This window comes from Pelobates fuscus, chromosome 5, assembly GCF_036172605.1.
Source record: "Pelobates fuscus isolate aPelFus1 chromosome 5, aPelFus1.pri, whole genome shotgun sequence".
NCBI classification, from domain to species: domain Eukaryota; kingdom Metazoa; phylum Chordata; class Amphibia; order Anura; family Pelobatidae; genus Pelobates; species Pelobates fuscus.
In genome coordinates, this window is record NC_086321.1 from 285,621,356 (window position 1) to 285,634,241 (window position 12,886).

Sequence of the window (12,886 nt, forward strand, 5' to 3'; positions counted from 1 at the left end):
GCATATGCTATAGATGAGTGGAACTGCTGTAGCCTGAGCTACATTTCCCATAAACCTCCTGTAAGTCTTATGGTTTTTTAATGCCTCTACAGCTCCTTGACTGTGCATGCTTTTAAAGGTGTATCTGGTTAAATAAGATGCCTCTGGAGAAACAGCAGATCATGGAGGTTTGTTGCAAGCAAGGAATCTTCGGGGCAAGTAACTTTTTAATGAGCTTATTCTGAGCTTGCTTCCTTCACTTCCCATTGTTTAAAAGCTCTGCATGCTGTGTTAGGAAATATGATTTAAATCAGTGGTTCCCAACCCAGTCCTCAAGTACCTCCTACCAGTCCAGGATTTAGGGATTACCAAGTTGTCCAAGGTGTTTTTAGAAAAAACCCAACAGGGCAATCCCTAAATCCTGGACTGGTAGGGGGTACTTGAGGACTGTGCTAGGAATCCCTGATTTAAAGAGTTGAACCAAGCGCCAAGACCATTTGAAAGGGTGCATGATCTATCCTCGACAATCAAATTGGCCATACCACTTCTACCAAGTAGCCAGTTCATGTATGCACTACACAACTCACATTAAATAGCAACATTCTATAGTACAACAATGAATTATGCACCCTTGGCAAGACAGTGATGGTGTCTACAGTCTGTACAAGCCAAGGGTGCATAATTCATTGTTGCACTATAGAATATTGTGATCTATAAAACGCTGCACAGAGCCATTTAGTTTGCATTATTAGCCAACCCAGAATAGTTCCAGCTAGTTAATGTTAAATATGTGCATCGGATGATATGTCCATCATCAGCTTGTATAGCATGTGATAAAAGATGCCTAATGGCAGCAAAATAAACCTCTCACCCCCTTTTGGCCTTAATTCACTTTGAATTCTCACTTGAGTTAATAACCCTGTCAGTTTCAAGAGTCAAAAAGACATGTTTGTTATTTGCACTCATGGGGTGGTTTTTGCCAAAACCGCTCTAGTTACTGGATTTGGTTACTGCCTCATCAGTAGTGTGTTTGGGCCATTTAAAAGGATGGCCAATGGCATATAATGTATTATAGGATTTTTGTTTGGCCAATTACCCCAGAGAAAATCTGTCCCATCCGAAGAAATGTGTAAGGTGTTTTTTTTTCTGGAAGCTGTCCCTGTAGGTGTGTGAAAGAAGGCAATTCTATTTTCTGGATATGAAAGACCAGAGTGCTGCGGAACTGCAACCTTTACCAACACTGGGCATATTCTTGCCTTTATTGTGAGAATTCGAATTGCAATTTTCTATTTAAATATATGGTCTTTTGAAGTTTTGCATGTGTGTGCGCACATACATATATTGTTTTTTCACTTGAGTGGTAGAAAAGAAAATACAGATTTTATATCCTATATTCCTACTATCAATTATAATTTTGTGACTAATATACATTAGTACATATCGGTAGATATACAATATTACTCTATGTATTTTATTTGTTTTTACCTGTATGTTTGTAGGTTTCTATTCTAGTTACTAAAATGTCTTGCTATTTTGGCTAGGCGCATGTTCATCAAAAAGCTTAGTGGATGACCTATCAATTTCTTGATACAGATTTGGATGACTGAAACCAAACAGAGTAGAAAGGCAAGGGACAGATGGCTCCGAACCACAGTCAACTGAGCTATGAACATGACTTGCTTTTTCTGGAAGAAATAAAAATGTTTAGTTTTATTACATAAAAGACAACCTTTGGCAGACTAAGAAGGTTTCTTCTGAACGCTATGCACTGGTTTTTGCTTTCGCCAGACTCTGACAATAGGCAGACGCACACTAATGATTGTGAAATGTCCGAATGATCTCATTGAATGATTCATGCAAAGGAATGTGCTGCTGAAACAGGTAAGGTCTATTTTTGTTGTCTGCAATTCATGTTGTTGGGACTTGTCTTCTGCAATGCCACTTCAATCTAATTGTATGATGAAAGCCTGGTTTAACACATTCCAACATCTCTGAAATCTGGTGAATGTATGACTACATTATATTGTGTAAACCTCACTGTCATGATGATTTAACACCTAAGTCCCCACTAACTTCCACCCAGATCACACACTGGAGATGGGAAACGTAGGCGAAGAGGGCATGTTCTCATTAGCCATGGATATATGTTAAATGGTCCATGATACTTGTGTAATATTACGTTTTAAAGTATCCACTTACAAAAGTTTTTCCTACTGCCATTATTCACGTGATTAATTATTATCATACCAGTTACCTGTATCCTTCATGATTTAGTTGAAATAATGGTCCTCTGAAGGTTTTCCACAATTGTACTCGAGCTACACATCCACTCTAATTGCCAAGTACTACCCACTGCTTTCCCACGAGAACTTATACAAGACAGTCCGATTTCTGTCCAACGCCTTACGTTAAAGGAACACTATAGACACCCAGACCACTTCATCTCATTGAAGTGGTCTAGGTGCAGTGTCCCTGTCCCTTTAACCCTGCAGTGTAAAACATTGCAGTTTCAGACAAATGTTAAGACTACCTCTAGTGGCTGTCTACTATACAGCCACTAGAGGCACTTCCTGTAGTTTCAGAGTTTAACTCTGTGAAATTACGCTGGATGTCCTCATGCTTTGCATGAGGACATCCAGTGTCTTCAAGTGTCTTCAAATCAAACTGATTTAATGCTTTCCTGTGGTGAAGGCCTAATGCTTGCTGCATTGCAGATGCCAGAGGAGGCAGTGACTGTGCCAGTGCTGAGGGAAAGAGGGAAATGTTTAAAGGGTTTTTAACCTATTCGACACCAGCCAGATAATAACCTTCGGGCAGAGGGAAACTATAACATTATGAATATTCATAACGCTATAATGTTTCTTTAAGTCAAATATTTTCCCTCGCCATCAGTCCATCCAAAAGAAAAATAATCCATCAACCTTCCAAGCAATTCCGCTCCCTACAACAGCTAGTACTAGAATGCAGTACATTCCACGTGTTGCTACAACAGTGTATCAAGCACGGTTACCTCGACTCCTGTGGATAGTGCATAAGAAGTGGTGCATTATTTGTCACAATATGTTTCTCTACAATAAGGTGTTCAGTGAATGAATATCTGCATTTCTTTCGGATACATTTTGCATAACCTGACTCTACTTCCTTTCCATACTAACCTGGTTTGAGCAGGGCCTTCATCACCTGTTGTACCCATTTATATGTATATTACTAACACTGTAGTATTACAATACCCATGTATGTGCATTCACGCCTATGTGAGGTTTACTTGCCTTTCAACCCTCAATGTTCTGGTCTCTGTATTCAACCTCCTTAGCCAAGATCATCAAGATGGTGTGAGCTGGCGCGCATGCAGAACACACAAAAAACAAAGCACCACCACTAGGAGCAGCAATTGATCTACAAGCCGGTTTTACTCTGCCTGGAAGACAGCCACAAGAGGTGCAGTTTCTACAAAACTAAAGGGCTGCTGCATTCGGACCACTTTATTAAGATGAAGTGATGTGGCTGCCTTTACCGGTTCTTTGCTGTTGTAAAATGCTATAATATATACTGGTGCTTTATAGATATAAATCAGTTCAATGAATCAGCTTTTATCAATCCCTATACACAAACCAAACTATTACCCATTGCATCTCTCCCCACACAGGAAATGATTAACTGTGCATTGTAACAGGAAGTTACTGGTTAACCAGTCGGCAATGTTTATCTGTCCATGCATAGAAGAAAATAATTCAACCCCCCCCCCCCCAAAAAAAAAAAACTGTCTTTTCTACAGGATGTAGCCAATGGTTCTGGGAGAGCATCAACATAGAAACATCTGGAGGGGCTTATAAGCAGTAGATAAACTATTTATTTCATGAACTCAACAGACCACTGCAGAGCACAACTGGTTCTCACAAATAATCAAAGATCATCAAAAGCTTTACAGATAATCATAAAATAATTCCACATCTGTAAGATTTTTCACTCTTGTTTTTCTTATTGTTCATTAGCATTAATTTTCAGGTCAACTGTTGTGTCAATGGTTAAATGGCAAACCTATACATTGACCATGTGATATGTAAGACACTAGTTCGTTGGAGTTATAGATTTTTTTTTTTCTCTTTTCCAACTATTCTTTTAGTCTATAGCAGTGGTTCTAAACCCAGCCCTCAAGGCACCCCTATTAGTCCAGTATTTAGGGATACCCAGTTATGTCTAAGGTGTTTTAGAAGGGGAAAAAAACAAGACCTTAGACACAACTGGGTAACCACTAATCTTGGACTGGTAAGGGTGCCTTGAGGATCGGTTTGAGAACCACTGGTCTAAATGTCTAGTTGACTTTCTACTCAGAATAATGTGTAGTTTAATGAATAGTTCAGTAGATTAATTAAGACAGATGTGGAATTATTTTATGATTATCTATAAAGCTTTTGATGATCTTTGATTATTTGTGAGAACCAGTTGTGCCCTGCAGTGGTCTGTTGAGTTCATTAAATAAATGGTTTATCTACTGCTTATAAAGCCCCTCCAGATGTTTCTATTTTGATGCTCTCCCAGAACCATTGGCTACATCCTGTAGAAAAGAGTTTTTTGGGGGGGAGGTTTGAATTTTTTTCTTCTTTGCAAACATCATGAGCAGTACCCATCAACATTGGTGTTCCGTTAAGTCGGGATAAGCCAGTGGCACAAATTGCGTCATTGGCACTGCCTAAAAGGGTGCAAAGAACTTGCAGGTCATCTTAGAGCAAATGCATACCATTCTGCCTGCCAATCAAGAAGGTTGACCTACTAAGGACCGACCATGCAGGTAGCTCTGTGTCAACTCTCTCTACAGGTACTGGTGCCTTGAGCATACCATGATTACGTCTAATGAGCCTGTGCTGCCCTCAATCAGGACAGTTCCCTGGTGCTCCCAAAAGCAACAAAAGTCTGGATATCGTGACAGAAGAATGAAATAAGAACTGCCCCACCGAAATAAGGATGGTTGGGAGGCCTGAGTACAGCATACACATTCTAATTTTTTTTATATATATCTTGTGTAAAACCACTTTAGAGTGTTTTGACCTAAACTGTGGGCACCCTGGGAACATTGGTCTGACCCCTTGTTTACAATATTGCTATTGTGAAGGCAACATTTCCACATTAGCAATACCAATTTTGTCCAACTTTACTGGCTAAGCATATCAGTTGAACTACAGCCAATGAACATCACCTAAAGTTGTACTAAACTAATATTTCTAGTGTGGAAGCGTAACTTTTGTAATGGCAATGTACTGAACGTGGGGCCACGCCACTGGTGCCCAGAGGACCCTTGATTCCCTTGCACGAAAACTAGAGGCAGGAGTATGTTGGAACCATAACCACTATATTTGACTATACTGGTTATAGAGCTCATAATGCCCTCTTAATGAAGTACAAGTGATATGTTTCTTTCCTGCTCACAACAGACTGCAATGCAAGTGATAAATGAAGCTAAACAATCATCCTAATATTCTCACGTCACACTATCAATGGACAATGACATGAAATACATAAACAATATTTTCAGAAATCCAGTGAGAAGAAAAATTCCCTGTTTTGTTAGTAAAGAGGTCTTGTTATATGTATACTGTATGTACTACAAGGGCTGAATTAAATGAAAGCTATAATGAAGAATACTAAAATGCACCAATCCTTATATAAAAAAAAAGCTTATATAGTCACCACAGCTATATTTTAAATATCTACATAGTGACCTAGGTGGAAAAGCACTCAAGTCCACCAAATTCAACGTTTCATTGATTGCTATTGCTCAAAAAGAAATTGAAAACCAAAATTTGAGACATTTACAAATAATGCCACAAAAGAAATACTACTAACTCTAAACCAGCATTGTCCTTGGATCTACACGCTGTTATTCCACATATTAACAAGTTTGTCCTTGACTAGTCTATGTATCTCAGAACAAGAACTGCAGTCCCACAGTGAAAGCCTTTAGAACCACATAAGCCACCGTACATATGTACACCAGGTAACCACACCCCAACTACAATATCACTATGTACTGAGTGTAATTGCTTGAACGTTACATTCTTTAGCGATTCACTTTCAAGTCTGAAATTAAATCGTGATTCCTACAGAAAACTTCAGACATTAAAAACGCATATCACTTACACTCTAACTGGCTACTGCCAGGAACAAAGGGACTTGCAAAGATCTACATCACCACCAATACATCAAGGGGGAAAAAAAAGAAAGAATAGTAGATGTTTGTTAAGCAGGTATCTTTATACAGAGTTAAGAAAGCACAGATCAGCCACAGGGAGATGGAATGTTGAGAAATCTTGGAAGAAGAGAATAGATTGGGATCAGAGTTCTTTAGGAGAAGACAGGAAACAGAGGCCGTATAGTTTGGAGTAGCTGCGCCTCACTTTTTCACGCATCTCACGTTCAGTGTCCAGATCTCTCTGCAAGTCCTGCGCTCTGTCTTCAGCATCGTCGGCCTGTTGCTGCAGAGCCTGGATCTTTCTCTTGACTGAGTCCAGGGTGTTGAGGCCGAGGCAAGCCATTCTGCTCCTTTAACAGTATACAAGCGAAGCTTGATCTCAAGGACCTTTTTGTTGATGTCTACAAATCAAACTTCCAATTTCCCTTTAGATGCACCAAATTTCGAAAATTAGAAGTAATATATTAAAAAAAAAAAGTTACAATAAAGTGCAACTGGGATCTGGAGGTTAAACTGAATAAAAATTGCACATGTACGAAAAATTAGATCTGCTGTAAAAAAAAAAATAAGTTAAAAAAATTATATGTATTGCACTTTCAAAAAATTAAAAATACCTATTTTGCCTGAGCTGTTTTAAAAAAAAGAAAATGCAATCCCACAGGAAAAAAAAATGTCCAATGTGAATTAAAAATAAAAATCCACACCCTGTGTTTTTGTTATGTTGCAAATAATAAAAATAATATATATATATATATATATATTTTTTTAAATGGATTGAGGATGAATAGAGCTGAGGGAACTTGGAAGCAGACTGGAGAGATGGGTACTGCCTGCAGAATGAATGTATTGAATGAACTCCAGCCTGCAATCCACTGGTGAGCTCATGGTAGGGGTGGGCGTGGCTACGGCTGGGCGTGGTGTGGTCGATGACGTCTAGGAAGGTGGTGTTTTCCCTCTAAAATATGCAACGTTTTTCGACTTATTTGGGAAAGAAATTGTGGATTTTTCATCCCTCTCCCGCCCCTTGCTGAGTGACTAAGACCTCTCCTGGAAAGTTCAGCCAGCTCCCAGGGCCTGCCTGTCTTCCTGCTGGCAAGCAGTGAGGGGAGAAAACGCGTTATTACTGTTTCCCTGTGTTATAAATACAATATTGGCAACTGGGAATTACATTTATCCGTGGTTATGGTTGCACTTTCATTTTGCTGATAGTTAGAATGGGTTAGGTGTGTGTGTGTATAAAACACAATAGGAATATTGCTGCTGCATGTGTGGAATGCACACAGTAAGCAGTGATACAGTATCAGGACAAGGGTAATAAAGAAAATCTAAAGGCTGAATTGTCGGGAATTCTAAGTGCATTACAAATTTTAATAGCCGATTTTTGCCTAAAATTTTGGGAATCACCTCGTAAATGTTTTCCTCCTTAGTAAAAACTTTGTGAAAACATTTCCTGGATAATTGTGTTATGCATTTAGTTTAACCCCTTAAGGACACATTACATGTGTGACATGTCATGATTCCCTTTTATTCCAGAAGTTTGGTCCTTAAGGGGTTTTAAGAGAAATAGAAAGAATAACTTAAAAAGGAACACTCCAAGCACTATAACCACTACGTCCCGGTAAAGTGTTTACGGTGCTCCCTCATAGAATAAGTAGTCAAAGAATGGCCCCAATCACTGCCTTGCATGGCGGGCTGTAGGAGTTATAGTGCTTGGAGTGTTCCTTTAAAAAAACAAACATTTTCATGACGTTGAGACGGCATTTTGGCTTGAATGTTGCACAGTACTGCAGAATTTGTTGGCGCTTTATAAATAATAATAATAATAATGTGAAAATTGTCAATAACTGAAAGTTTTCAGTGAGGAAGCACCTCTGTCTGACAGCCACTAAAGCTGTGTTCTTGGCAAATGTAAATAGTGCTGTTTCTCAAAACAAAACGTAAACAAAACCTTGAATTTGCGCTATATGTCTGTTCAGGCGTAATTCACCTCTTTTATATTATGTGCACCCACACTTATCATATATCATTTTGTTCAGGAGAAACAGGGCTTTCGTGTCACATCAAATATTTGTATATTAAACTTAATTTAATATGAATAAAATATAAAAAAAATTGAGAAATTAAGAAATTAAATTATTTTAGTTGTGCGTGACATTTTAACTGTGAATGTCACACTACTGTTAGATGTTTCTGCAATAAAGTACACATATTTGTATTCAACAATGTCTCCCGAGTAAAACAGTGCCCACAATGTACAGGTTTTACGGTGTTTTGGAAAGTTACAGGGTCAAATATAGCACATTCCATTTTCCAGTTTATACACATTGAAATTTGCCAGACTGGTTATGTTGCCTTTGAGACCAAATGGTAGCCCAGGAATGAAAATTACCCCCATTATTATTATTATTTTATTATTTATACAGTGCCATCAGATTCCGTAGCGCTGTACAATGGGTGGACTAAAAGACATGTAATCCTAACCAGACAACTGGATGTACAGGAACAGAGGGGGTGGAGGGCCTGCTCAATGAGCTTACATTCTAGAGGTTAATGGCATACCATTTGCAAAAGAAGACAACGCAAGGTATTATAAATGGGGTATGTCCATTTTTTTTAGTAGCTACTTAGTCACAAATACCGACCAAAGTTAGCGTTCATATTTGTGTGTGAAAAATAAAAAATACAAATTTGAACGCTAATTTTGGTAAAATGACAAAGAGCAATGTGATTGGATGGCTTGAAATCCATCCAATCACAGTGCTCTTTGTCACTTTACAAGCGTGGGAAAGTTCTTTGGAATTTTCCCACGCTTGTAAAATGACACAGAGCACTGTGATTGGATGGATTTCAAGCCATCCAATCACAGTGCTCTTTGTCATTTTACAAGCATGGGAAAGTTCTTTGGAATTTTCCCACGCTTGTAAAATGACACAGAGCTTAAACCCACCAATCAGAGTGTTCTTAGCCTAATTGCAGGGCGGGGCAAGGCTTTATAAGCCTTCCCCCGCCCTGCGGAGCTCAGTCTGCGCGGAGCCCTCCATGGGTGAAGATGGATTATTTTTTTTGCGCTCGGGTTTTTTTTTTTTTTATTATTGCGTCGGTTATTATGGCTTTTTATTTGGCCTTTTTTGGGGCTGAAGAAAGAAGATTTTAGAAGAAAGAAAACATCGAATGGTAAGTTGTTTTTATCTTATTTTTTTTCTTTACAGGTTTTTAGTTAAAGGGTCCCCACTCATTATTTTTAGGGTGAGGGGGGTAGGTAGGGAGATATTTTTTTTTGGGGGGGGGGCGGGGGGGAGGGTTAACTAGGGTCCCCACCCCCTTTGTATTTAGGGCCCCCACCCACCGCTCAGGGGTGGGGGCCGGGGGGGGACAATAGGTCCCCCCCTATTGATAATTTTAGGGCCCCCACCCACCGCTCAGGGGTGGGGGCCGGGGGGGGGCAGTAGGTCCCCCCCTATTGTGAATTTTAGGGCCCCCACCCACCGCTCAGGGGTGGGGGCCGGGGGGGGGCAGTAGGCCCCCCCCCTTATTGTGAATTTTAGGGCCCCCACCCGCCGCTCAGGGGCGGGGGCCGGGGGGGGACAGTAGGTCCCCCCTTATTGATATAGTTTTAGAAAGCGAGCTGAGCTGTCAGTCAGACAGCTCAGCTCGCGAACGCGCATTCCGCGCACATGCGCGGTAAAGCGCTCAGGTTCTTCATAGGGCGGCTGTCAATGCCGCTCTATGAAGAACGCGATTGGTGCAGCGCGAAGCCGCGCATGCGCACCACATCGCCCTGACGCTTCTCTCAGAGAAGCGTCCTATTGGGCCCCGCGATTTCGTCATTTTGACGAAAAAGGGGGCGCGGCCTGGCTGGGAGCTCGGCGCTGGAACGGAGGTAAGTTTTTAATATAAAAACACCTCACATTTTTTTTTAATTAAATGTAAGTTCATATAAAAGCAAGAAGGAAGGCTGGGGGACCTGTCTTTCTTGCTTTTATATGTAGACTATAGAGTCCCTTTAAATGTATATGTATAATAATAACAAAATACATTTAGAACAAGTTTAAACTGGTATATATTTTTTTCAGTTTATTTATTATTTTTATTTCACGTATATATCTATATCTATATATATATATATATATATATATATATAAGTATACTTATGTATATATATATATTTATATATATATAATTAACGTCATTCTAAGTGTATATATTAAAATACACTTAGAATAATGGATTGTGTATGTGTACATAAAAGTACTCAGTTTATATATATATATATATATATATAATCTAAGTACTTTTATTTAATTTAAAAAATATTTTAACACTTTAACTAACTTTTTAAAACTTTTGTACAGGCATGAGGGGGACAGCCTGAGAGTTCAGGCAGTGTCCCTGCAGGCACTGCACAAGCCAGCTATTCCGGCCATGTGATCGCAAGGACCCCGCGATCACATGGCCCGGGGACCCGGTAAGTATGAAGGACGGCGGGGATGTTCGGTGTTTTGGACCTAATATTTAATATTTTTGGATTAGATTTAAATATTACATTTGGGCCTATGTTCGCTATGAATTGTGCTTTTTATTTTTTTAAAGATCTATTGTTAGTTTTTTCTTCAATTTACACCAGGCACCACATGTAAAATAACCTAACCCTTTCCTACTGAATGAATGCAGAGCACACATGCAGTTGTGCTGCATTTCTCTATAGAAGCAGAATGTTGTGGTGAAGTTGCCCAGGGTCGGTTTGGCCCACCGGGATAGCGGGGAATTTCCCGGTGGGCCACGGCACCTGGGGGCTACGCAGATTCTTCTCTCCTATAGCGAAGGAGCCCACGCGGCCGCTTTCAATAACGCTGTAACCGCATGTAGGTGGCCGGTCCGGTGGCACACTCTGAGGGAGCCGGCCGCGTTCCATGCTGGTGCTGCTAGGCCAGTCCAGCGGCACACTCACTAATACTGACAGAAGTGAGCTGGCAGCATAGGAGGACTGAGGGAGGGGGCAGACCTGACTATTATGCTCCCTTGCGGTTCCCACAATTTCTAGCACAGCTACATGATAGTAGACATGTGCAATTCGTTTCGGTCCGAATATGTATTCGGACGAATTTCGGACATTTGGGTACTTCCGAATGTCCGAATTGCCGAAGTGCCGAATTGCCGAGGTCCTGAAGTTCCGAAATTATCGAAGTTTCGAAGTTCCGAAGCACAGTATTGCCTAAGTACTAATATAATTAACCAGTGAAAGAAGAAGAATGTTACATTGTAAATAAAAAGTATACAAACATAGCCAGGATTCAGCTGTAAGCAGGGCCGGATTAACATAGGGGCTGATGGAGCTGCAGCTCCAGGCCCAGGCCCATGGAATAGGCCCATTGATTTAAAAAAAAAAATTTTTTTTAGAGATTCCACCTGGCTTTTATTTTATTGGCACAGCCAGTATTTGAGGCTGCCTGGCTGGTGCCAATATTGCAGTGATACTGGCAATACAAATGCTGGTATTTTTCTCAGTATAAACAAGAGATTACTATGCAATATCAGCACTGGCCAGTAGGGGTCGCTGTGTGTGGAGACAGGCAGGGATAGGAAGTTCCAGCATATCCCTCCCTGCCTAGCTCTACTCACTGATCCACAAGGGAGCAGCTACAGAGAGTCCAGACAGCAACTCCCACCCTGCAGAGACAGCCTACAGCTCAGGGAAGTGAGGGATGGAGGGAAAGGCTGCAAGGAGACACTATATTTATACATACTATATTGCACTAATGTGTTTTTTTTTTCTATTTTCTATTTATATATGAACCAAACCCCCCCCAAAAAGAATTATGGGGTAAGTGTCCTTTTACAATTAATTATTAGAGCTGCACTTCGCACTTTAGAGAGTTTGGTGTGCGGGGACATATTACCTGAACACTGAAGTATTTTTTTTACATTTTTGTTGTGCCTAATTGCTCTCTACGAAGCTTCACCAGACAGCCACCAATCAGGAGGGGACACTGTGAGACATTATGGCAGACACTGAGACATTAAGGGACATTGGGAGACATTATAACACAGACACATGGGGACACAGTGTCCCTGGTGTCTCAATGCCCCCTAGTCTCCCAGTGCCCCCAGTCTGCCAGTGTCTCACTGTCCCCATGTCTCTTAGTGCTTCCATGTCTCCCAGTGCCTCAAGTGTCTCAATGTCTCCAAGCTAGTGTCCCTAGTGTCTGTGTCCCCATGTCTCCCAGTGCCCCCATGTCTCAATGTACCCAGCCAGTGTCTCTAGTGTTTGTGCCCCTGGTGTCTGTGTCCCCATGTTTTCAAGTGTCCCCTATTTTCCCAGTGTCCCCATGTGTCCCAGCAAGTGTCCCCTAGTCTCCCAGTGTCTCCGTGTCCCTAGGTCTCCCCGTCTTCCTAGTGACATGGGGACCCTGGGATACATGGGGACATAGACACATGGGAATACTGGAGGACACAGGGAGACATGGAGCATTGAGACACTGTGATACATAGGGTCACTGGGAGACCTGGGGACACGACACTAGGGGACACTGAGAGACATGGGGCACTGAGACACTGATACATAGGAAAACTGAGACCTGGAGTAATTGACACATGGGGGCACTGAGTCATGAGGGCACTGGGAGACATGGGGGCACTGGGAGAAATCCATCTATACAGCAGAATCAAACTAAGTAGTTTTTTGGTGATTTTACAGCATTTTCTCTTATGTCACTGCTTGTG

At 41.0% G+C, this 12,886-nt stretch overlaps 1 protein-coding gene across 4 annotated transcripts in view; it reads right to left on the reverse strand.

Moving 5' to 3' along the window:
• The window catches only part of TPM4 (tropomyosin 4), a 98,075-nt gene that overhangs the window by 14,748 nt on the left and 70,441 nt on the right, over nucleotides 1–12,886 (reverse strand). Inside the window, exon 1 of one of the 4 annotated variants that reach the window (XM_063455395.1) lies at nucleotides 6,372–6,713. The exons of 2 other annotated variants lie outside the window; for them this stretch is intronic. In XM_063455395.1, the coding sequence (XP_063311465.1) occupies nucleotides 6,372–6,509 (138 nt within the window). In that variant the 5' untranslated portion in view covers nucleotides 6,510–6,713. Of the gene's footprint in view, nucleotides 1–6,371; nucleotides 6,721–12,886 lie in introns of those variants that run through there. One more of the 4 variants, XM_063455396.1, reaches the window with a different exon arrangement.